Source organism: Balaenoptera ricei, chromosome 1 (assembly GCF_028023285.1).
Source record: "Balaenoptera ricei isolate mBalRic1 chromosome 1, mBalRic1.hap2, whole genome shotgun sequence".
In the NCBI taxonomy this organism is placed as follows: domain Eukaryota; kingdom Metazoa; phylum Chordata; class Mammalia; order Artiodactyla; family Balaenopteridae; genus Balaenoptera; species Balaenoptera ricei.
Window position 1 is genome coordinate 16,116,576 of NC_082639.1, and position 26,791 is coordinate 16,143,366.

The 26,791-nt window shown below is 37.5% G+C and overlaps 1 protein-coding gene across 16 annotated transcripts in view; it reads right to left on the reverse strand.

Annotated features, from left to right (window-relative positions):
* EIF4G3 (eukaryotic translation initiation factor 4 gamma 3) overlaps positions 1-26,791 on the reverse strand; it is a 399,095-nt gene that overhangs the window by 133,444 nt on the left and 238,860 nt on the right. For 11 of the 16 annotated variants that reach the window (XM_059915351.1, XM_059915370.1, XM_059915344.1 and 8 more), the window contains 2 exons: positions 13,005-13,113; positions 5,725-6,564 (listed from right to left, as the gene is read on the reverse strand). In XM_059915351.1, the coding sequence (XP_059771334.1) occupies positions 5,725-6,564; positions 13,005-13,113 (949 nt within the window). The remainder of the gene's footprint in view (positions 1-5,724; positions 6,565-13,004; positions 13,114-26,791) is intronic. The other 5 variants (XM_059915394.1, XM_059915429.1, XM_059915379.1 and 2 more) reach the window with 1 other exon arrangement.

The window sequence follows — 26,791 nt, forward strand, 5'->3', positions numbered from 1 at the left end:
AAAATGGAGCTGGAGGAATCAGGCTCCCTGACTTCAGACTATACCACAAAACTACAGTAATCAAGACAATATGGTACTGGCACAAAAACAGAAACATAGATCAATGGAACAGGAAAGAAAGCCCAGAGATAAACCTGTGCACCTATGGTCAACTAATCTATGACAAAGGAGGCAAGGATATACAATAGAGAAAAGACAGTCTCTTCAATAAGTGGTGCTGGGAAAACTGGACAGCTACATGTAAAAGAATGAAATCAGAACACTCCCTAACACAATACACAAAAATAAACCCAAAATGGATTAAAATCTAAATGTAAGACCAGACACTATAAAACTCCTACAGCAAAACATAGGAAGAACACTCTTTGACATAAATCACAGCAAGATCTTTTTTGACCCACCTTCTAGAGTAATGGAAATAAAAACAAAACTAAGCAAATGGGACCTCATGAAACTTAAAAGCTTTTGCACAGCAAAGGAAACTATAAACAAGACGGAAAGACAACACTCAGAATGGGAGAAAATATCTGCAAACGAAGCAACTGACAAAGGATTAATCTCCAAAATATATAAACAGCTCATGCAGCTCAATATTAAAAAAACAAACAACCCAATCAAACAATGGGCAAAAGACCTAAATAGACATCTCTCCAAAGACGACATACAGATGGCCAAGAGGCATATGAAAAGCTGCTCAACATCATTAATTATTAGAGAAATGCAAATCAAAACTATAATGAGGTAACACCTCACGCCAGTTAGAATGGGCACCATCAGAAAATCTACAAACAAATGCTGGAGAGGGCATGGAGAAAAGGGAACCCTTTTGTACTGTAGCTGGGAATGTAAATTGATATAGCCACTATGGAGAACAGTATGGAGTTTCCTTAAAAAACTAAAAATAGAATCACCATATGACCCAGCAATCCCACTACTGGACATATACCCTGAGAAAAGCATGATTCAAAAAGACACATGCACCCCAATGTTCATTGCAGCACTATTTACAATAGCCAGGTCATGGAAGCAACCTAAATGCCCATTGACAGATGAACAGATAAAGAAAATGTGGCACATATGTACAATGGAATATTACTCAGCCATTAAAAAGGAATGAAACTGTGTCATTTGTAGAGATGTGGATGGACCTAGAGACTATCATACAGAGTGAAGTAAGTCAGAAAGAGAATAAGAAATATTGTATATTAATGCATATATGTGGAATCTAGAAAAATGGTACAGATGAACCAGTCTGCAAGGCAGAAATAGAGACACAGATGTAGAGAACAAACATATGGACACCAAGGGGGAAAGCAGGGAGGGTGGTGGTGGTGGGATGAATTGGGAGATTGGGATTGACATATTGGGACTGAGTAGTATGTGTAAAATTGATAGCTAATAAAAACCTGTATATAAAAAAAAGCGATAACAGCAACTCGATTGGCTGTATGAATCAGAATTTTATTAACAACTCCTGAAACATACAATCATATCTCCATTTGAGAAATAAATCTCTCATCTTGCAGCCTACAGAAACTGAAAACCATCCTTCAAACTTAGCTGAGCCTACAAGAAATATAAGGCAAACACTCGGAAGCCACACAAACAAGGTCAGCTGCTGCTACCACTACAATACTGGGGATATGGGAGGCTGTTGCCAGTCTCTATAACCAAGGAGTTTACATCTGAACATCCACGTGGGACATACAAGATCCTGGATCCCTACAAAAGCAAGGACTTGGAACTGAGATTCTTATAAAAATCCCCGAGACTCCTAACAGAGTGACAGTCTCAGTGAAAAGGAAGCTAAAACAGTACACAGACCAAAATAAACCAGTGAACCAACACAGAGTGATGACAAGGAAGGATATTTGGTTTCAACTAGGTGTAGAGAGCCTGCTGTCATGCTGAAAATTAGCATACACATGGAATGCGTTTACTTTGTGTGCGGTAAGAAAGTTCGTTTAGGACATTAAACTCAGATTAAGTTCCAGCTATGTTTTCCCTAAGACATGCTTTGAGAGGAGCTGCCCTCAATCCACATCCGGGAAAGTTTAGCTGAAGATAAGTTCATAAAACAAATTTATAAAATATACAAAGAAACAATACACCATGAGCAAAGCCAGAGAAGACAAACAGAAAGAGTAGAAACCTCCCTCTGCCAGAAGAACTTCAAATAATAGTTTTATATCAAAAACAGATAATGAATGTAAAAGAAAAAGAAAAAATCACTATTATTTTTATCATTCAGGGCCACTTTGGACAGAGGCTCTGATTCTTTTTTTAAATTTTTTTTTTTTTAATTTTACTTATTTTATTTATAGCTGTGTTGGGTCTTCGTTTCTGTGCGAGGGCTCTCTCTAGTTGTGGCAAGTGGAGGCCACTCATCATCGTGGTGTGCGGGCCTCTCACCATCGCGGCCTCTCTTGTTGCGCAACACAGGCTCCAGACGCGCAGGCTCAGTAATTGTGGCTCACGGGCCCAGTTGCTCTGCGGCATGTGGGATCTTCCCAGACCAGGGCTCGAACCCGTGTCCCCTGCATTGGCAGGCAGACTCTCAACCACTGCGCCACCAGGGAAGCCCACTATTATTTTTAAAAGTGGAAAAGTTTATGTTACACAGCATGCATCTCACACAGTATATACACTCATGAAACTGCACAAAATGAATTCCTGAATGATGAGTGGGGAACATTTTTCCACAAGTTCTGAAATTCTCTCTTCTTCCCCACCAAGTATAACGAAACCATAATAAAAATTCCTAGGACTTCAAGAAATCAATTAATACAGGGACTTCCCTGATGGTCCAGTGGTAAAGAATCCGCATTCCAATGCAGGGGACACGGGTTAGATCCCTGGTCAGGGAACTAAGATCCCAAATGCTGCAGGCCAACTAAGCCCACGCACCTCAACGAGAGAGCCCACGTGCTGCAACTAGAGACAGAGACGCCCGTGCACTGCAACAAAAGATCCCGCATGCCGCAACTAAGACCCAACGCAGCCCAAAATAAATAAATATTTTTAAAAAGAAATCAATTAATACAGATTTTTGCACATTTAATTATTGAAGTGATCACATGAATCAAAAGTCTGGCCCATCTCTGAGGCTTTTCAGAGTACCCTGAAGGTACAATTCTCGTTTTATAGAGTTTACCCTTCAACCCCTAAGCCTCCAGAATTGCTGCAATTTGCTCCAGTCAGAAATATGATCTAGAATAGTGGCAAGAAAATGTTTTCTAGCAGAAGTAAGAGAAGGGACCATACACCTTAAGTCTGACTTTACTGCTTTAAACAAGTACCTCTATACAAACTACTGCGTATTTCTATGCATCACACTTGTCAAAAGCAAATGGTTTCTGAAGCGAGCTTTAAAGTGTTTCATCCTCAGGCAGAGACAGTAAGAACTATTCTCAAAAGTCAACAACAAAAGACTGATATCCAAACCAAACTGTTACAATTTTAATATCCTCTCAAAGTAAACAAGGTATGCTAAATAAGTGCAAAAAAGACGGGAGTCATTAAGCATATGACAATTTCAGGCCGATATTATCTAAAAGAATGACGATGAGTTAATTTTCATGGTTAACTTTTATAGCAATAACATTAAAAAATATTAATACTGAAATCAGAGGGCCAGGAATGTTTCTGGTAAGCCTTACAATTTAAAAAATGCTAGAGGTGCATGGGTTCTTGAGGTTCATTTACTTTGAATTTTGAAGAGTGTAAGATATAAAGGGAAATTACAGAACTTCTAGTTCCTTTAAAACACATTCATAGGTTAAAAAAATCATGAAACTAGAAAAATGCCAAGACACTTTCCCTCCTGACACCACCAACCTCTACCTCATCCCTAATCATGGCAAAAGACAGTTCTTTCTTTTAGCTATCTTCTGGTTTACTGCTGAATAATCTATATTCTTTTACTAAGGTGCTGGTGACTTATATTACTAATTCCAAGAGTATTTGCATTTCGAAAAAAAATGTACCATGGTAATGAAGACAACTTAACCCCAGATTCTGTTTGTCCATTTATCCCTGGGAGCTGTCTTGCAATGTCAGGCCACCTAAGTGACAAACTGCTTAAAAGAATGAATGAATGTCAGGGATGAGTAGAAGTGGGATTTCAGTGCAGAACTTTGCTTTATACTTATTTCAGTTCTGAGATATGGTTTGTATCTTTGACTGTATTCCCTATGCCTGTTATTCTTTCTATTATTTGTTTGGATGTTTTTTTCAAAACATTTGTCTTCAATAGCTTCTCCTATTTTTGGAACTACTACATCACTAATTGTTGAATGACAACTCACAGGTAAGTAAATGAAGGGAAAAAATGAAGGGTCAAACAAATTACTCTTCTCCATCAAAAACAAGTGTTCTTTGGAGGGGCATTCACCTACAGCCACACCAAAAGAAAGATTGTTTTTTCAAAGAGTTACAAAAAAGCCCCAGGTCATCACCCCACCAAGGAGGAAGTTCCTAACATAGTGAAGGCACTATGCTTCTGGAGCATACTGATGCTTATGGAGGCCGGTCTATTGAGGAAACAGGTGATTTATAAATATTTATGATAAATTTCTCCCAGTCCCAACTGCCTGGCATTGTTTGCTTTTCTGCTCTGGTTTACTGTGGAACTAGATGTTCTACAGTTCCAAAGAACCAGACACCTCTCAGAGACCTTCATGAGGAAATTACCTCGAGAACTGAGCTGGGTGGGAAAACCACATCTTAAAGGTAGAGATCAGGTTTTTTGATTTGCCAAGTTTCTTAATTAGACAGGTCACAGTAGGCAGTAAATATTGGGGATGTGGGTGACTAAAACATCTCCAGTACATATCTAGATTAACTGCTGGGGGATCAGTCATTTGCCAAATTGTATAACTTAACTTGACAGGCACAGAGAGCAAATTATACAGTGTAGGGCAATGTTTCACAAGATGGGCTATGCTGACTTGTTAAAAGCCATATTCTTATGGACTACTGATATAAGAATAGTTGATAAGCCTCAGATAACTTTTGATTAATATTATAAAAACTTAATGGTTAGATCCAAGATTCCAGGTGATGCTACATTAAAAAGAAATAATTTTGAATTCAGAAGAATATAATACTTTGACAATATTAATGCTAAAGCAATAATGATAAAATTAATATTTCAGGAAAAATGAAACTTTAAAAAGTAAAAGCGGAAGAGCATTAAACCTATCTGCGAGTTAATCAGAGAGGGTACTTTTATTTTTCAGAACTAGTTATAAACCTTTGACATTCTGATTGCTATTTTCCTTAACCCAAGATTAAAGAAGAGGTCTTGCATAGAGGAATTCTTTTAAGTTTAGAATTGATTAGGCTTTAAAATTCCGAGAAGACAGGATTAGGGACTATAGACCATGCTGGTTTTGACTGGTTTCCAGCCCCAAAGCAACAAAATTAACCACGGAGGAAATGATTCATATGAATGAGGCAAAAACAAAAAACACGTGTACAGTGACATACACCTTGGAGGCATTTTGTATATTTCAAATTTCATTTGCATTTTTAGATAATGGAGTAACTCTTTGCTGGATGCACTAAAACATAAACACACCAATGAAGAAATCAGACTAGGAATTACAGCATTCATTTGATATTTCTGGAAGTCAAGGGAAGTAGCCAATTAAAAAATAACTCAAACACTGCTTCTTTTTCATGTTCAACAAGCAAAATATAATTAATAACAGAATAGCTTACCTGGGACTGGGCTCTTTCTTGAACTTAAGTTCTGAGAATCCACAATCTCTTCTGTTTGCCCATCTGCTTCTACCTCTATTTTGTTCTGAATCTCTTTTGCATCTTCATTAAGGCAAGTTCTTATGCTCTCGTCCTCTTCTAAGACTCTCTGAATTGCGGTGGGACCACTAGCAGTACTAACATTAGAGGCAGCAGCAGGAACAATGACTGGTGTGGGAGGAGGAGAAGCTGGAGGAGTTGGAGGAGATGGAGAAAAGGAGGGAACTATGGAAGGGGTGATAGGAGTTGCAACACTCTCCACTTTCATTTCTTCGGGGGGATTTTCCAGAATCTCCAATTCAAGAGTCAATGGCAACACCTCCTGTTTTGCTATTTCCACACTGCTTTCCGTGGCTGGTAATTTTTCACTAACTCCATTCATTTCATTAATTAGGTTAGTACTAGAAATCAGCGGAATATCATTAGGTGCTACACTACAAGATTTCTTGCATATATCATCATCAATTTCATCTATTGGTGAAGGATCTGATGCTTCTGTGCAAGATGTGGGGCTGGGTATAGGAATTGTGTCTTCTTTTGAGGAAGAGAGTTCACATCTGTCATCAGTAGCACTGGTGAATACTGGTTGGCTACTAAGAGCAGCAGAGGTGGGGGAAGCAACTGTACTTCGAGCAAGGGGAGAAATAGTGGTAGGTGATGGAGGCAGAGTAAGCTCTGGTATGGCTTCTACTGCAGTGACCTCAGATGTCTGGCCTGCTTGTTCTTTCTTCTCTCCACTAAGGGCTAGCCTAAGGACTGGGGAAGGAGTCTTTAACACTGGATCTGGTTTTGGCTTCTCTTCTGGGAAAGAAAAAAAGGAAACACATGTTAGAATAACTTCGGGATCAGAGATTATATTATTTTAGGGTAATTCTTTTAACCTCTTACTCTAAAACACGGGCAGCAGAAGACAGATCAAAATATTACTTATTTTGCCACTCCAAAAACATTGTCATATTTTCTTCTCTATTTTCCACTATTACTTAACCTCCAATACATATAAAGTTTACTTTGAAGTAAGAGAAGGAATTAATTCACCAAATGACTATGTCAAGAACACAAAGGGGGCTTCCCTGGTGGCGCAGTGGTTGAGAATCTGCCTGCCAATGCAGGGGACACGGGTTCGAGCCCTGGTCTGGGAAGATCCCACATGCCGCGGAGCAGCTGGGCCCGTGAGCCACAATTACTGAGCCTGCGCGTCTGGAGCTTGTGCTCCGCAACAAGAGAGGCCGCGATAGTGAGAGGCCCGCACACCGCGATGAAGAGTGGCCCCCGCTTGCCCCAACTAGAGAAAGCCCGCACACAGAAACGAAGACCCAACACAGCCATAAAAATAAATAAATAAATAAATAAATGTAAGAATACAAAGGGAAAATCTAATCAAACCTGAAACTAAAACATTCTTGGGATGGGAATGGGGCTTTTCTTTAAGGTAGAGAAAGCCTTCATCTGTAGAAAATTTTTCTACCAAGGATACACTGTAGAGACAGGACAGGACAGTTCAGGGGCAAATAACTGGAGATTAAATTATTAGATACAGATACTATTTTTTACTCTATATATTTCTGCATTTGGGGGATTTTTATAAAGAACATGTATTACCTGTATAAAAAACTGTTTCAATAAAAACTATCATGGTGTCATTTATTATCAATGAAGTTTATTATCAGTGAAATCAAGTTCCTGAACATAAAACTTCATTTAAAATTAACTTTCATTTCTTAAAAGAGGCATATAACTAGAAATAATGTTAAGGAATAAAAATGGAAATTTATCTTGTATCTTCAATTGTAAAAAAAAAAAAATTCTTTAAGGAGAAATCAACGTTAATATTCAGATACAAGTCCAATTAAAAATAAACAATTTATATGAAAATAATACAAAAAATGTGCATCTGTGTACAGACAGAAAAAGAATGATAGCAAGAGTGAGACAGATAAATTGATAATCATAATAAAGGTACCAGAAAAATGAAAGGAAAGCTAACTCATGAAAATTTCTGCATTTTAAAATTCCAGGTAAACTGATACATGATTCATGCCTGGGAAGATGAAACCAAAGGAGATTTAGACTGGTTTCCAGCCTTGTGTTTCCTTAGTGGAATGAACAGGCTCCAGCGGAAAAACAGCTACTCATGAGCATGTTCAACAGATGCAAACAAAAATTTTAAGCATTGCTAACAGACAATCTAAACTGAAAGGGCCTTTACTTTCTCTGCCAGAAATCTTTATGCATCAGTGAAATTGAGTGTTTACAATAACTTTTAGTTAAGTAAGTCTGTCAAAGAAAATATGCTCGTTGATCAGATAAACAGATGGTAAAATTAAGCTGTTAGAGGCTAATTCATTCACTGCAACTACTTTTACTGGCCTTAAAATTCACTTTAATTGATGGGCTTAGAGGCCAGTGTTTCTTTAACTCTGCCTATTTACTGTAGTGGAGAAATAAGATCAATAGGCTCTGAATGCCAAATACTTCAGACTAAGTTGCCAGGGCAAGAGACAAAAACATTCAAAGAAATACATCTATTATATTTATTACATATATGTGATATATATAAAATAAATACGTATTTATTAAAATATCCCTGATGAAAATACTTTCCAACTCAACCAGAGTAACTGCTACATGGGTAACCCAGATTATAAGATACCACTATTAAAAAGCACATCAGAATATTACCCTTTGGGACTTCCCTGGTGGTGTAGCGGTTAAGAATCCGCCTGTCAAAGCAGCGGAAACGAGTTTGATCCCTGGACCGGGAAGATCCCATATGCCGCAGAGCAACTAACTCCGTGCACCACAACTACTGAGACCACACGCCGCAACTACTGAAGCCCACCCGCTCTAGGGCCCACGTGCCGCAACTACTGAGCCCGCGTGCTGCAACTACTGAAGCCCGTGCGCCTAGAGCCTGTGCTCCGCAACAAGAGAAGCCACTGCAATGAGAAGCCCGCGCACCGCAACAAAGAGTAGCCCCCTCTCGCCGCAACTAGAGAAAGCCCACGCTCAGCAACGAAGACCCAATGCAGCCAATAAATAAATAAATTAATTAAAAAAAAATAAGGATATTACCCTTTATGACCACTGAATGAAACCTAGATGAATTAAATTAAACAGCAGAAAATAGTAAATCTCACATTAACAATCTAATAAGAGTATGTCAATTCAATTATTAATTTTGGGAAATAAAATTTCTGATACTAAAAATATCAAACAAAAGCAGACCTATGACTGAAACTTCTATATACTCTTGAGAAATAGCTAACATTAATAAAGAAAATTAGAAACAAAAAAAATTTATTTTGAGAGCTCCTTATTCTGAAATAAGCCCTTTAATTAATTCATTAAACTTTTACTACAGAAAGCTGAAAGGTATAATAGAATAGATCTAAATAAAGAACACTGATTTTATTGCTCTAAGAACTTTTACTATTAAGAGTATGTTTTTCAGAGCCATGATAGTTTGAAATCTAATATACTGCATTCAAAATGTTTATACCATTTGGCCATTTTTAGGAATTTGCAGGAATTTCACCTTTAAGAATTTTTTCTAAGGAAATAAACACTGAAGAGACAAGACAGAGGCCTGGAATATTTAAAGCAACAATATTTATAATAGAAAGATAAACTAAATATTTATATTTATATTATAAACTAATATTTATAATAGAAAAATAAACTAAATGTCTAACAATGAGCATGGGACTTATTAAAGAAACAATGGTCTGGGCATATAATGGTATATTATTGCAATCATTTGAAATAAGCTTTTAAAAGAGTATTTAATTATACAGAAAGTTGTTTATAATAAAAGACATGTTTTTCTAAAAAGCAGGGCACAAAAACTGCACGTGGAGCATAAACCTACTGGTAACAAAAAAAACACAGAATACTAACATAGATGCATATGGGGAAGTCTAGGATTACATACAGCTTATTAACAATGGCTCTGGATAATGAGATAAGAGATAATTTTTCTTTCTGTTTAACCATAGTTTCTATAATGAATGTCAGATTTATAAGAAAGAAAAAACTGCTCCCTTTTATTCTCATAGAGTGGTGCAACCAAGCTCCTAGATGGGCGCCCTTTGGTTGTCAGGAGCCACACATGATGGAGAGGGTGTTACTATCATTTAATGGGGAGAGACCAAGAATGCTAAGCATCCTGCAATTTGAGGGACAGTCTCATTTGACAGAGAATAGTCCTGTCCTAAATTCCAAGAGACCCAATTGAGCTACATTGGTACAACTGGTTGAATTACAACAGAATACCATTCATTGAATACCTACTCTACATCAAGAGCCTTCAAAACGCACTAAGACTAAGGCTTAAATAACTTTTATTTGTATTTAATTATACATACCATATCCTCAATACACTGAGCTGAATGCATTTTTTCAAACATCAGACAATCATTTAAGCTGTGTCTCTAGACTATCACACCAACTGAAGATTTTAATTCATTCAACAGTCTTTCTACAAGTCAAGCTGAAGTCTTCCTTGGGTTTTTATCAAGTACCAAAACAAATGGGAAATGGCATATTTGTCTGGAAACTTGGTCTTCATGTAACTATTCCAGCTGTTCACATCAAAAACTGAGAAAATCAGACACTTAATTATGGCAGCTAACATTTATTAAGCACTTAATATGTACCAGGAAATGGGTCAAATACCATATATACATAGTGTCCTTTGATTCTTACAATCACCAATGGGATAAAAACTATTACGTTCCTATTTTACAGATGGGGAAACTGAGGGTTTTAGAAATTAAGTCACAGGTCCAAGGTCATATAACTAGAACCTAAAAAATGATTTCAAATGCTAAATTCTTCCAATTCAAGAACCTAAAAATGATTTCAAATCCTAAATTCTTCCAATTCAGAGGGGTAAAGGGGAGGGGGTTATGGAAAAAGAAGTATTTAGGTGAATCAAGCTAGTGGGAGACTTTGGGGCTAAAATGGGATCCCAGTACAAACCCTCAGTAATGATATTTCCATCAAGAGAGAAAAACCAATCTGACTGCAGAATGCAGAATCTATTGTTTCTGGGGGTAATATAAAAATTTTTTAAAACAGTGCATTTTTGTATCCTACTTTAATTTCAAAATGAATCTACAGTTAAGAAGAAATTTTTAAAAACTTTAACTGTTAAAAAATTCTCTGAAAAATGATGAACCCTTTCTAATGTTATTTGAATTACATATATTTAGTTTAAAAAAGAAAACTACTCTGAAAACTATTCTATATATTGATAAGCTATGGCTAGAATTAGAAACAGAAGATTAGAATTACTGAGTTTTCTGGAGAACAGCTGGTACTAGAGGGAAGACAGCAGTAGTTCCAAAAAGTTACTATAAGCTCTATGAAATATACTTAAAACAGAAGTTTTTCTTTTCATCAAGGTAATGTTGAACATTTTCCAATTCATTCATATCTATATCAAACATCAATTTGAAATGTTGATTTTATTACTCAAATTTCCACTAAGCATAAAAAACTGAGAGGAAACAAAGAATTCTACATTCCTCCTTCTGCAAATCAAGGCCTAAATATGGTAAGATGCAGGTGTCTTACCTAATCCAAAAATCTTAGGTCAGAGCTATCACCATCAAGATATGTTATGAATTCTGTGTATTGTAGCCCAGCTAGAGAAAGTCAGCGTAAAGGATATATTTTAAGGCCTCTCTGCATGGTAATTATTCAGTATGTTTAGCACAATTCTAACTAGCAGAAGGATTATAACTGTGCAAAAGTAATGACATTTTGAAGGGAATACCCTGAAAATTCTCCACTCAGATTGAAAATATTCTGAATTTTGACTCAAAATTGCTTGATCATTGGTATCGGTGGTAGGAAGTAGTCTTCCACAATACCTACGAACTGCACTCCTGCAAGGTGAATGGCTTTAATATTAAAATTTTAACTTTAAGCATGTATGAGTCTCTAACTCTGAACATTGCTGAAAGAAGTATTTGACACTGCAGCTTTTAGAAGCATGCCAGTGTAGGATTTACTACCTATCTTGTGGTTTAAAACTATTTCATAAAACAAAATTTAGGACTTGTCTCTGTTCAAGTCTACCAGGCTCCTGAATACTAAAGGGAAAGAACACCATATTATCTTTGCATGCTGTAAAGAAACATTGAAACCACACATTAGAAGTTTGTGTTATCATCTTGCAATCCAGTGAAAAAACAATGCTACTAAATACCTCCACTTTGACTGTGTGCCAATTCCCAATGCTTTTTAAAGAATAATTTTTAGAAAGTACAGAAAGTATACATCAGCTATGGAATATTAATGGGTTTGGAGGAATAAATAATTCAAGAAAACAGAAAACACATATGACTTCTATTCATTCTTAGAATGAAATCAGAAACATGAACAAACTAACTTGCTTCCTTCTGTGTCTAATGAATTGTCTCCCAATTTTAGCTAAGGTCAACTTAAATCCAACTAGGCAGGAAAGAGAGACTGTGATAACCCACTTTCTGGCATGAGATTTCCCTTAAAGTTTCCTATTTATAATCCAAGAGGCAGTATGTGTACTTATTTCACCAAACATTTGGTACTTCATGTTCAAGGTCAACAGTAGAGACCTTAGTATGATTCCTGCATAATAATAACGGCTATAATTTACTAAGTGCTTTTCAAATGCTTGGCATGTCCCCACTACAACTCTGTGAGGCAGGTATTCTTCATTCCATTCTGTAACTGAAGAAATTAAGATATACAACATTATGACTCATCAAGACCAAATAGTGCTTGATGGAGTCAGGATCTGAACTCAGTACTATCCCCAACTGAGGCTACAGAAGCCAAACTTGTAAGAAGAAACATTTTATGTTTTTAAAAATAGTAAGATACACACGAACACGTTGAACTTATAAACAAAACTGTTGTTCTTATAAGGAAATATATACATCGATTTATCTTCCCCAACCTTGCTCCAAAAAAAACAGTTTAAGGCAGCTAAGCTTTTACCTATAAATATACACTGACAGTGAGGCATTAATAAAATGGAGGAAAAATTTTTACTAATCATACCTACTTTACTTTCTTAGAGGTAGAACACTTCGATTTTCCATCTCAAAGCTTTGTTTAAAAGTGGGTATCTAAATAATCCTCATGTTTTACTTTTATTCCTAAATGCTGAGGGCAATGTAATTAATTAAAAAAAAAAAAAAAAAGAAAGAGACTAAAGGTAAGAGGGAGGAAAATAGTCATACACAAACCTTGCTTCTGGTCGCTAGCTGCAGTGACAGGGGTGCTGGCAGCAAGATGAGCGCTCTCCACAGTCCCATAAACCACAGGGCTGTGCTCAGGGACCTGGCTGGGCAGCTGCTGGGATTTGAAGTACAAAAAAGGGTGATAATGAGCGTGCGAACATAAAAACTAGCAACATGGAACCCAAGGCAAGTGGGGAAGACAAAGTAGGGCAGGAGATCACAAAATTTAAAAAAAAAACAAAAAACAAAAAACAAAAAAACGGAAAGCAAGGAAAAAATATATAGGCCAGTATAATAAATTCAAAAAGTACATGGGAAGACAAGGAAGAAAAGGAAAAGAGGCAGCAGGAAAGGGGAAGGAAAAGAGATGATTAATATTAACCACAGCAAGAGAAGACAGCACAACAATCATTAGTACAATGCATTCTCCAGTGTTCCTTCTAAGGACAGACTTTCAATCTAACAATGTCACATCTGAGAGAGAATTTAGCATCCTCCCAGTCAAGACCAAAGGGACTTGGTCAACTTCATTTATAAATTACCTAGCAAAGTAGTTCATCAGTCAAAAAGAGGACAAACAAAACATGATGGGTTTTAAAACCAGTTACTGATTCAAGAAAACAATACTGAAAGGTGATTCTTATCATTTGTTCATATAACCACTCAGGTGAAATGCAACTTGGAAAGCCTTTAAAGGAACTTTCACCTTAAAATGTCTTTAGATTCTGGGTCAAGGATGATATCTTTTCAGAGTCATAAATCTGAGTAAAGTATCTGGCTTTTCAGAGCTAAGAGAAAACTATCCTTTTCAATCAGCCAGTATATGGAATAAAAAATGCCCATCAAAATCCTAGCAGAGTAGGTTGAAAAAAATTGCAGGCACTGTTCAACTTAGAGGGAAAAAGAATTACACCAAGAAAGAACAAGAACATTCAATCTGCATCACATTCCAGTTAGGTATTTGTTCTGGATTTGAGGGTTACACAAAAGCCACACAACAAAGCAGTGTCTCTCCTCGGAGATCTAAGGTCAATTTTTTGATAGCTATAATCGTCTACATTGAATTCTGTTAGTGCTATCAGAGCAGAGCTCCCTGCACAATTCTGATTTTTTTTTTGGAGGGGAGGGGGAAATTGGGGGTAGACAGGGCCACTCAAAAATGGGAGTTAATGAAAAATATTTTCGCGTCAGTAAGTCTCACATACAGTAGGAATATAAAATGAAATATATGAATTAAACACCTATCATTTACCATGTCATTTAACTAACAATGCTTTTCACAATGTACAACATACAATTGATATAGGACTATATGTAATGTATAAAATAACAGATAAAAATGGGAAACATAGTATTATTTCACCTATTCATTATAGACCATGAAAGTACTCATATTCCACAAACACTTCTACATGAAGACCACTAAAATTATATTTCCATATGTAAAAAATGAAAGAGTTTCTATTTTCACTTTGAATCACTGTCAAATGGATAGTACTACCATGATCACTCTACTCTGAATCCTTAGCTCCAGTGGGAAAAAATTCTATTATTAAAATTCAAAAATTAGGAAGGGTTCCCAGCTGTAAGTGAAAATAACAGTCACCCCTCTGTACCCGCAGACGTGTGAACCGCAGATACACAGAGCCAACTGTACTAGCCATTAATACCTAAAAGACTTAAATATCCACGGATTTTGCTATCCATGGGTCCTGGAACCAATCTTCTGTGGATATTGAGGGATGACTGTAGGGACTCAGTTCAATTCTATGGTTGAAAACAGCTCTAGAACAAAGGAAAGAGTCTATACTATTTAACATTTATTAAATAGTTATCCACATAACCCAGGAAAGAAAGATCTGTAAATTGTGTCCTTTACCGGAAAGAAAGAAAATATTAACTACTCCAATAGTCAGGGAAATTAATAACCAATGAAAAAGGGTAACTGCTGAAAGTAGGTCACCAAAATAAATGACATACATGGTTAAGGTGAGAGTTTTAAGACAGTAAAAGACTGCTGATACCTATAAATCTGTATAGATCAGAGAGTTTTTCAATCTAGGATTAAAATACCTTCAATCATATTAAAAAGACAACTGCACAGACATTTTTCCAACAACAAAGCCCTAGGAAGATGTTATGTATAAAGATTTATAAGAAAGGAGTGAGATAACATGTTGGTTAACTCATAGTTCCAAATCCAAGTATCTAGTACTTAGTTATATAGCCACGGAATGCTAGGAAAGTACTCAATTTCCTCAGCTGGGGACTTCCCTGGCAGTCCAGTGGTTAAGACTCCACACTCCCAATGCAGGGGGTGCAGGTTCAATCCCTGGTCGGGGAACTAAGATCCCACACGCCACACGGCATGGCCAAAACAAAAAAAAAAACCAAAAAAAAACACACAAAGGTAATCTTTAGCTGTAAACTGAAAAGGAACTAAAGATCCTACAGTGCCTTTCAGCTTTAACATTCTCTAAGCTTCGGACAGGACCAAGAAAATAACATACTAACATACAACATACATCAATACTTTAATCTTGTTTCAGATTAATTTTAATTTAGGATAATCTCAAATTTTAGCTAACCTCTAATTTCATCTCTTCTCAGGTGACATGATCAACCCTGTTGAGAATATATTTAATGAATTTCAGAATCACTGCACTTCAGTCACTTTCACTATTGGTAGGAGTTAAAATTTATAAAAATCAGACTGGAAGGGCAATTGATATCAAAACATAAAATAATTCAACAAAGATGCTCAGGAAGTCAGGTTAAAAGGTTAGGGTTTATTTGGCAACATCACATTGTTTCAACAGTTCATAATTTATGTCAATGCTAAATTCCCTGCCCACATCAAATTTTTCAAGATCAAAGCTCTGACTGGCAGAAGAAAAAAAATTCTCACTCTTCAAAAACAATGTTAAGGAAGCTTATTTAAAGAATGCCAAGATATCAGATACTTGATAGTATCCAAGAAGTGAATTTCCTTTATAAACTCTACTTGAGAATCTACTCTGTTGAAGATTTACATATTAAATTTGAAGTATTGGCCTGAAGGGATACTGGTAGATGTGGGCCCAATAGAGTACCAACAGATAAAACAAGGCAACAAAATCTGGGATTGTCTTTAATATTCTTTGCACAATTTAAAATTCACTTCTCGAGAGCAGCCAAGATGGCAGAGTAGAAAGACTCAGTTATCTCATGAGCATGCCAAAATCACAACTGTCTTCAAAACAACCATCAATGAAAAAGACTGGAACCTACCAGAAAAGATCTTCTACAACTAAAGACATAAAGAAGGAACTAAAACAAGATGGGTAGGAGGGGCAGACTCATGATATAATCAAATCCCATACCCCTGGGTGGGCAACCCACAAACTGGAGAACAGTTATATTGCAAAGGATTTCCCATAGGAGTGAGAGTTCTGAGACCCATGTCAAACTCCCCAGTCCGGGGGTCCTGCACCGGGAAGATGAAACCTCAGAGCATGTGGCTTTGAAGGCCAGAGCGGCTTAATTTCAGAAGCCCCATAGGACTGAGGGCAAAAGAAACTTCACTCTTAAAAGGGTGCACACAAAATCTGATGCGCACTGGGACCCAGGTCAAAAGCAGTAACTTGATAGGAGCCTGGGCCAGACCTACTTGCTGGTCTTGGGCAGTCTCCTGGAGAGGTATGTGTGTGTGGGGGTGTGTGTGGCTGTGGCTCACCCTGAGGACACAGACACTGGTGGCAGCCATATTTGGGAACATTCTACTGTGTGACCACTGCTGCTGGTGGCTGCCATCTTCACTCACTAGTTCCATCACCTAACCCTAAACCCACACAACAGCCTGTAGGCACCAGTGCTGGGACGCCTCAGGCAAAGCAACTCAGCAGCAACAGAGGCCCACCCATCAGCAGACAGGCCGCCAAAAGACGCTGTGATCCCACAGCCACCTCTAGACATACACCAAGACATGCCCTTGCCCACCAAAGGGCCAAGAACCACTTCCACCCACCAACAGGCAGGCACTGCCCTCTCCCTCCAGGAAGCCTGCACTAGCCTCTAGAACAGCCTCACCCAACAGGGGGCAGACACCGGATGCAAGAAAACTATGATCCTGCAGCCTGCAGACCCAGCCCACTCACAGCAGGCCAGACCTTATCCTGGGACCAGCTTGGCCCAGACCCAGTCCACTAGCAGGCCAACACAAGCTTCAGGACACCCTGGATCCCATACCGAGCTGTGTCAGGAACTGGCTCCACCACCAACGATTTGAAATGCGTTCTAGGATCCCTGGGCCCTTCAGCCAGACTTCAGGAGCCAGCTCTGCATGCCACTACTAACCCCAGGCACTAATCCCGGGACCTGGTGTAATACAGGCAACAGCCTCGGAGTCTTTGGGATCCTGACTCCACCCACCAGTGAGCCAGCACTAGCCCAAGGGCCCCCTAGGGATCTAAAACAAGCCACCTCGTGACCAGGCCCCACCACACAGCAGCTAGCAGCATCCACACAAGGCATGGCCTGGCAACCAATCACACTAGGGGCCAGAAAAGCCTGCCAGACCACCCGCACAGTCAGCCCTCCACAACAGAAGGAGTCACTCAGCCCTCTTAGGAGGAACCCCTAGAGCATATAGCTTGGGTGACAAGAGGGGAGTGCACTGCTGGGACACATAGGATGTCTCCTATAGAAGGCCACTTTTCCAAGTTTGAGAAATGTAACTAACCTACCACATACATAAAAATACAAATAGCAACTCAGACAAAATGAGGTGGCAGAGAAACATGTTCCAGATGAAGAAACAAGACAAAACCCCAGAAGAAAAAGCAAATGAAGTGGAGACAGGCAATCTACCCAAGAAAGAGCTCAGAGTAATGACTGTAAAGCTGATAAAAGAACTCAGGAGAAGAATGGATACACAGAGTGAGAAGTTTTTAACAAAGAGTTAGAAAATATAAAGAACAACCAAACAGAGATGAAGAATACAATAACTGAAATGAAAAACACACTAGAAGGAATCAATAGCAGACTAAATGATACAGAGGAATGGACCAGTAAGCTGGAAGACAGAGTCGTGGAAATCACTGCTGCTGAACAGAAAAAAGAAAGAAAAGAAATGAGGACAGTTTAAGAGACCTCTGGGACAATATCAAGTGTACTAATATTCACATTATAGCGGTCTGAGACGAAGAGAGAAAGAAAGGGCCTGAGAAAATATGTGAAGACACAATAGCTGAGAACTTCGCTAACCTGGGAAAGGAAACAGTCACCCAAGTCCAGCAAGTGCAGAGAGTCCCACACAGGATTAACACAAGAGGAAGACACCAAGACACACCATAATCAAAATGACAAAAATAAAGATAAAGAGAGAATATTAAAAGCAAGGGAACTCCCATAAGGCTCTCAGCTGATTTTTCAGCAGAAACTCTGCAGGCCAGAAGGGAGTAGGATGATATATTTAAAGTGATTAAAGGGAAAAACCTACAACCAAGAATACTCTACCTGGCAAGGTTCTCGTTCAGATTTGATGGAGAAATCAAAAGCTTTACAGACAAGTAGAAGCTAAAAGAGTTCAGCACCACCAAACCAACATTACAACAAACGTTAAAGGAACTTCTCTAGGCAAAAAAAGACACAACTAGCAACAAGAAAACTACAAAATAAAAAAGCTCACTGGTAAAGGTAAACACACACTAAAGGTAGGAAATCATACATACATAAAGCTAGCAGGGAGGTTAAAAAGACAAAAAAATGTAGTCAAGTCATCTATATCCACAATAAGCAGTTAAGGGATACACAAAACAGAAGTAAAATATGATATCAAAAACAGTAATCATGAGAGGAGAAGACTAAAAATGTAGGGGTTTAAAAATGCATTTGAGGGACTTCCCTGGTGGTCCAGCGGTTAAGACTCCGCGCTTCCACTGCAGGAGGCACAGGTTCGAGCCCTGGTTGGGGAACTAAGATCCTGCATGTCGATCTCACGTGCTGCGTGGCACAGCCAAAAAAAATGCATTTGAAATTAAAAGATCAGCAACTTAAAACAATCATGTATATATATAGACTGCTAACCGCAAACCAAAAATCTACAATAGATATATACACAAAAAAGGAAAGGAATCCAAACATAACACTAAAGATAGTCATAAAATCATAAGAGAGCAAAAGAAGAAAGGCAAAAAACAAAAAAACAAAAAAAACCGACCTACAAAACCAATAAAAAACGAGTAACAAAATGGCAAAAAGAACATACATATCAGTTAATTATCTTAAACATAAACGAACTAAATGCTCCAACCAAAAGGAATAAAGTGGCTGAATGAATACAAAAATATGGTCTATATATATGCTACCTACAAGAGACTCACCTCAGATCTAGAGAAACACACAGACTGAAAGTGAGAGGATGGAAAAACGTGTTCCGTGCAAATGGAAATCAAAAGAAAGCCAGAGTAGCAATACTTATATCAGACAAAATAGACTTTAAGATAAAAACTGTTACAAGAGACATAGAAGGACACTACATAATGATCAATGGATCAATCCAAGAATAAGATAAAAAATTCAAATACATATGCAACCAACATAGGAGCACCTCAATATATAAGGCAAATATTAACATATAAAAGGAGAAATCGACAGTAACACAATAATAGTAGGGGACTTTGACACCCCAATTACATCAATGGTCAGATCATCCAAATAGAAAATCAGTAAGGAAACACAGACCTTAAATGACACATTAGACCAAATGGACTTAATTGATATATAAAGGGCATTGCATGTGAAAGAAGCTGAATACATTTTCTTTTCAAGAGCACATGGACCATCCTCCATGATAGATCACAGGCTAGGCCATAAAACAAGCCTTGATAAGGTTAAGAAAACTGAAATCATATCAAGCTTCTTTTCCAATCACAATGCTATGAGACTAGAAATTAACTACAAGAAAAAAACTGCAAACACGTGGAGGATGAAAAATATGCTACTAAACACAAACACATGGAGGATAAAAAATATGCTACTAAACAACTAATGGATCACTGAAGAAATCAAAGAGGAAATTAAAAAATACTTAGAGACAAATGAAAAAAAAAAGCTGAACTAAAACCTAGGGGATGTGGCAAAAGCAGTTCTAAGAGGGAAGTTTAGAGCAATACAAGCTTACCTCAGGAAACCAGAAAAATCTCAAATGAACAACCTAACCTTACTAAAGCAATTAGAGAAAGAACAAACAAAACCTAAAATTAGTAGAAGGAAAGAAGCCATAAAGATCAAAGAAGAAATAAATGAAATATAGACTAAAAAACAAAAATAGATCAATGAAACTAAAAGCTAGTTCTTTGAAAAGATAAACAAAATTGATAAACCTATAGCCAGACTACACAAGAAAAAAAGGGAGAAGGTCCAAATCAATAAAATCAGAAGTGAAAAAGGAGAAGTTACAACCGATACCACAGAAATATAACAGATCATAAGAGACTACGAAGAGCAACTATACACCAATACAATAGACAACCTAGAAGAAATGGACAAATTCTTAGAAAGGCACAATCTCCCAAAACTGAACCAGGAAGAAATAGAAAACATCAACAGACCAATTACCAGTACTGCAATTGAATCAGTAATTTAAAAACTCCCAAAACAAAAGTCCAGGACCAGATGGCTTCACAGATGAATTCTACCAAACATTTAGAGAAGAGTTAGCATCTATCCTTCTGAAACAGTGCAAAAAAACTGCAGAGGAAGGAACACTTCTGAACTCATTCTATGAGGCCAGCACCACCCTGATACCAAAACCAGACAAAGATACTACAAAAAAAGAAAATTACAGACCAATATCACTGATGAATAGAGATGTAAAAATCCTCAACAAAATACCAGCAAACCAAATCTAACAATACATTAAAAAGATCATACACCATGGTCAAGTGGGATTTATCCTAGGGATGCAAGGATTTTTCAATAGCTGCTAATCAATCAATGTGATACACAACATTAACAAATTGAAGAATAAAAACCATATGATCATCTCAATAGATGCAGAAAAAGCTTTGGATAAAATTCAACATCCATTTATGATAAAAACTCTCCAGAAAGTGGGCATAGAGGGAATATACCTCAACATAATAAATGTCATATATGACAAACCCACAGTTGACATCATACTCAATGGTGAAAAGCTGAAAGCATTTCCTCTAAGATCAGGAACAAGACAAGAATGCCCACCCTTGCCACTTTTATTCAACACAGTTTTGGAAGTTCCAGCCACAGTATTCAGAAAAGAAAAAGAAATTTTAAAAATCCAAATTGGAAAGGAAGAAGTAAAACTGTCCCTGTGTGCAGATGACGTGACACTATACACAGGAAATCCTAAACATGCTACCAGAAAACTACTAGAGCTCATCAATGAATTTGGTATAGTTGCAGGATACAAAATTAATGTGCAGAAATCTGTTGCATTTCTATACACTAGCAACGAACTATCAGAGAAATTAAGAAAACAATCTCATTCACCAACACATCAAAAAGAATAGAACATCTAGGAATAAGCCTACCTAAGGAGGCGAAGACCTATACTCTGAAAACTCTAAGACACTGATGAAAGAAACTGAAGATGACACAACAGATGGAAAGATATACCATGTTCCTGGTTTGGAAGAATCAATGTTGTTAAAATGACCATACTACCCAAGGCAATCTACAGATTCAATGCAAGTCCTATCAAAATACCAATGGCATTTTTCACAGAACTAGAACAAATAATTTTAAAATTTATATGAAACACCTAAGACCCCAAATAGCCAAAACAATCTTGAGAAAGAAGAACAGAGCTGGAGAATTCATGCTCCTTGACTTCAGACTATACAAAAAAGCTACAGTCATCAAAACAGTACAATACTGGCATAAGAACAGACACATAGATCAATGAAACAGGATAGAGAGCCCAGAAATAAACCCAAGCACTTATGATCAATTAATCTATGACAAAGGAGGCAAGAATATACAATGGAGAAAAGACAGTCTCTCCAATAAGTGGTGCTGGAAAAACTGGACAGCTACATGTAAAAGAAATAAATTAGAACACTCTCTGACACCATACACAAAAATAAACTCTAAATGGATTAAAGGCTTAAATGTAAGACCAAACAGTATAAAACTCCTAGAGAACAACATAGGCAGAATACTCTTTGACATAAATTGCAGCAATATTTTTTTGGATCCACCTCCTAAAGTAAAGAAAATAAAAGCAAAAATAAACAAATGGGACCAAATTAAACTTATAAGCTTTTGCACAGCAAAGGAAACCATCGACAAAATGGAAAGACAACCTAGTAAATGGAAGAAATATTTGCAAATGATATGATGGATAGGGCATTAATACCTAACATATGTAAACAGCTCATACAACACGACATCAAAAAAAAACAACCCGACTAAAAAGTGGGCAGAAGAACTGAATCAAAAAGAACACAAATAACAAATATTGGCGAGGATGTGGAGAAAAGGGAACCCTTGTACACTGTTGGTGGGAATGTAAATTGGTGCAGCTATTGTGGAAAATAGTATGGAAATGCTGTGAAAAATAAAAACAGAACTATCACATGACCCAGCAATTCAACTCCTGAGTATATATCAAAAAAAGAAAAAACATTTATTCGAAAAGATACATGCACCCCAATGTTCATAGCAGCATTATTTATAATTGCCAAGATATGGAAGCAACCTAAGTGTCCATCAAAAGATAAATGGGTAAAAAAGATGTGATACACACACACACACAAAACGAGCCATAAAAAAGAATGAAAATGTTGCCATTTGTAGCAACACGGATGGACTTAGAGGGCATTATGCTAACTGAAATAAGTCAGATAAAGACAAATACTGTGTGATATCACTTATATGTGGAATCTAAAAAATACAACAAACTAGTGAATGTAGCAAAAAAGAAGCAAACTCACAGACACAGAGAACAAACTAGTGGTTATCAGTGTTGGGGGAGGGGCAGTATAGGGGTGGGGCAGTGCAAGATACAAAACTACTGGGTGTCAAGTATGTATTGTACAACACGGTAAAATAGTCAATATTTTGTAATAACTGTAAATGGAAAGTAACCTTTAAAAATTGTATAAAAATTAAAAAGTTAGATTTGGCAGATTTAAAAAATAAATAAAATTCATTTCTCTTTACATAACCTATATTGTTTCTACCCAAAGAGAGGCCACCATCATTTACTGTCTATTTTAAACTTGTATATGACAGGATGCTTCAGTACAGAAGTAACTGTAGACAGGAGGCCAGCAACTATGGCCCGGGGCCACATGTCTATTTTGGTACTTCCCATGAGATAAGAACTTTTTACATTTTTAAATGGTTGGGGGAATTTTAAAAGGACAGTATTTCTTGACATATGAAAATTACAAGATACTTAGAAAGTTTTATTGGAACAGCCACAGCCATTCATTTACATATTGTCTATGGCTGCTTTCATGCAACAATGGCAGAGTTGAGTAGTGGTGAAAGAGACAATTGGCTGCAAAATCAAAAATGTGTACCATCTGGCCCTTTACAGAAAATGTTTGCTGACCCTTATTGTAATCCATTGAGAGAAAGCCAGAGACTCCAAATAGTTACACAAATATAAGCGAGATGCTGATGTAATTTACTGTTAACATAAGAGGCTATTTGAACGTTTCACATTTCATTATTTATATGTAACTGACTTTTCAAAGTCCCATTCAATGACTTTAAAACAGCCATTGTAATAAATACCACATGTGTTTAACATATACAAACCCTGGGGATAAAGAAGTATTGCCCCCAATTGAGAAACATTATGAAGATTAGGAAGTAAAATAATAAATAAATGGCACCAGGAAAAAGGACCAAAACATACTTCTTTCATAAATGGGAGAGAATTCTCCTACATTCATTCTTTAGAAAGGTGTGTGTCTGTGTGTGTATGCATGCGCACACATGCGCACACACACTCACATGTGTGGGTTTTCCCCCCTGGCATCTATCACATACAAAACATGGAGAACCCACTGGTGACTAAAACAGAAAAATCCTTAGCTTCTGGAGCTTATATTCTTTCAAGGGAAACATATTAAAGAATAAACCTGTATACACACAGAGGAATATTATTCAACCATAAAAAAAAAATGAAAGCTTGCCCTTTGCTATAACATGAATGGACCTTGAGGGTATTATACTAAGTGAAATAAGTCAGACAGAGAAAGAAATACCGTATGAGCTCACTTATATGTAGAATTAAAAAAACAAAACAAAACTCATAGAAAAAGAGAACAGATTGGTGGTTGCCAGAGGTGGGGGGTAGGGTGGGAAAAATGGGTGAAGGGGATCAAAAGGTACAAACTTCCAGTTATAAAATAAATAAGTCATGGGGATGTAATGAACAGCATGGCAACTCTAGTTAATAATACTATATTGCATATTTGAAAGCTGCAAAGACAAGAGATCTTAAAAGTTCTCATAAATAAAAAATTGTTTTTTGTAACTGTGCATGGTGACAGCTGTTAACTATACTTATTGTGGTCATTTTACAATATATACAAATATCATTATGTTGTACACCTAAAACTAATGTAATGTGTTATGTCAATTATACCTCAATAAAAAAATAAATACAGAAGCTAACACACCATTGTAAGGCAATTATACTTCAATAAAGATGTTTAAAATAAATAAATAAATAAATAAATAAATAAAAAGAGGGGCTTCCCTGGTGGCACAGTGGTTAAGAATCCGCCTGCCAATGAAGGAGACATGGGTTCAAGCCCTGGTCCGGGAAGATTCCACATGCCGTGGAGCAACTGGGCCCCGTGCGCCACAACTACTGAGCCTGCACTCTAGAGCCCGCGTGCTACAACTACTGAGCCCACGTGCCACAACTACTGAAGCCCGTGTGGCTAGAGCCCGTGCTCTGCAACAAGAGAAGCCACAGCAATGAGAAGCCCACACACTGCAACGAAGAGTAGCCCCTGCTCAACCCAACTAAAGAAAGACCATGCAAAGGAACGAAGACCCAACACAGCCAAAAATAAATAAATAAATAAAATTTTAAATAAATAAATAAAAAGAATAGAGAGGCAAGCGGAAGCAAGGAGATGAGTAAGAAAGTTATTGTTGTTTAGAGGAGATCCAAGTGGTTTAGAGAGTAACAGTAGCAGTGGAGATGGTGGAAATGAGCCAGATAGGACTTGCTGATATAATGGTTGTAGAATATGGAATAAAGATTTTTGTTTTTAATTAAAAAAAAATTTTTGGCTGCGTTGGGTCTTCGTTGCTGTGCGCGGGCTTTCTCTAGTTGTGGCAAGCAGGGGCTACTCTTCATCGTGGTGCGCAGACTTCTCACTTGGGTGGCATCTCTTGTTGCGGAGCACAGGCTCTAGGTACGTGGGCTTTAGTAGTTGCAGCACACGGGCTCGGTAGTTGTGGCTCGCGGGCTCTAGACTGCAGGCTTGGTAGTTGTGGCGCATGGGCTTGGTTGCTCCACGGCATGTGGGATCTTCCCGGACCAGGGTTCAAACTCGTGTCCCCTGCGTTAGCAGGGGGATTCTTAACCACTGCGCCACCCGTGAAGTCTCAGAACAAAGATGTAAAGACAACTTCTAGGCTTATTGTCTGAGCAACTAGGGCAGACTATGGTATAATTTACTGATAACACAAAAACAACCAGGGGAGCACACCAAACACCTGAGGAAACATTAACCAAGGATTCACAAACTCAAATGCTTTTATAAACTAATGGGTGACCTAAATATGTGACTCAAAAGGGTGTAAAATAATAATAGAACAATGTAACAAACTAAAGAATGTATGCCCAGGTTAAAGGCGTTCAGATTGACGGAAACTTTTTTTCTTTAAACACTAACCTGATAAAACAACATACATCTGCAATAAAGAGAACCTCTTCCCTGAAGACAAGGAAAGACTTACAAGGTGTCAGGAATGCTGAGGGAAACTCAGACACTCAGTGTAAAAGCTGTCCTGAGGCTTAACTAGAGGACTTAAAATGATTTTAAGGTTCCAATGGGGGTAAGAGGGCTAAACAACAACAACTTTAAAAACCAAGTTTTTAAACCACACCGCAACGAAGAGTAGCCCCTGCTCGCCGCAACGAGAGGCCCGCGTGCAGCAACGAGGACCCAACACAGCCAAAATTAAATAAATAAATTTAAAAAGAAATAATTTTTTAACTACACAAATCAATAAATAAAAATTAAATGAGATACCATTTTTAAATCTATCAAATAAGCCATAATGTAAGGAAAGGGGTATTCTCTCATATTGCTATTGGGAGATTAACTGGTACATTTCTGGAGGCTAGGTAACAAATGGCCAGATGGTTTCCAGGTACCAAGTTTGTAAGAAGCTCTTCAAAAGACTGAATAACCTGTTAACTTTGGTAATTTTCCCAAAAGACAGGAGAGGCTGTATCTTCCCTAATATGTGCCAGCAATCAATTATCTTTCACCCGCCCCTATACTCTGTGGCATAGGACTCTACCCCAAGTTATATCCATGCTTCATTATAAGAGTAATTCTTAAAACAGAAGAAAGAACAAGAGGGAGTAGGGAGAGGAAGGAAAATATATAGTTCTATTTAAAATTTTAAGTGATTTTAATTCACCACCCCTTTAGAAGTAGACAATTCTGGAAGCCTTGCCTATACAGTCATCCCTCAGTATCCATGGGGGATTGAGTCTAGGACAGCCTGTGGATACCAAAATCCTCAGGTGCTCAAGTCCCTTATATGAAAAGGTACAGTATTTG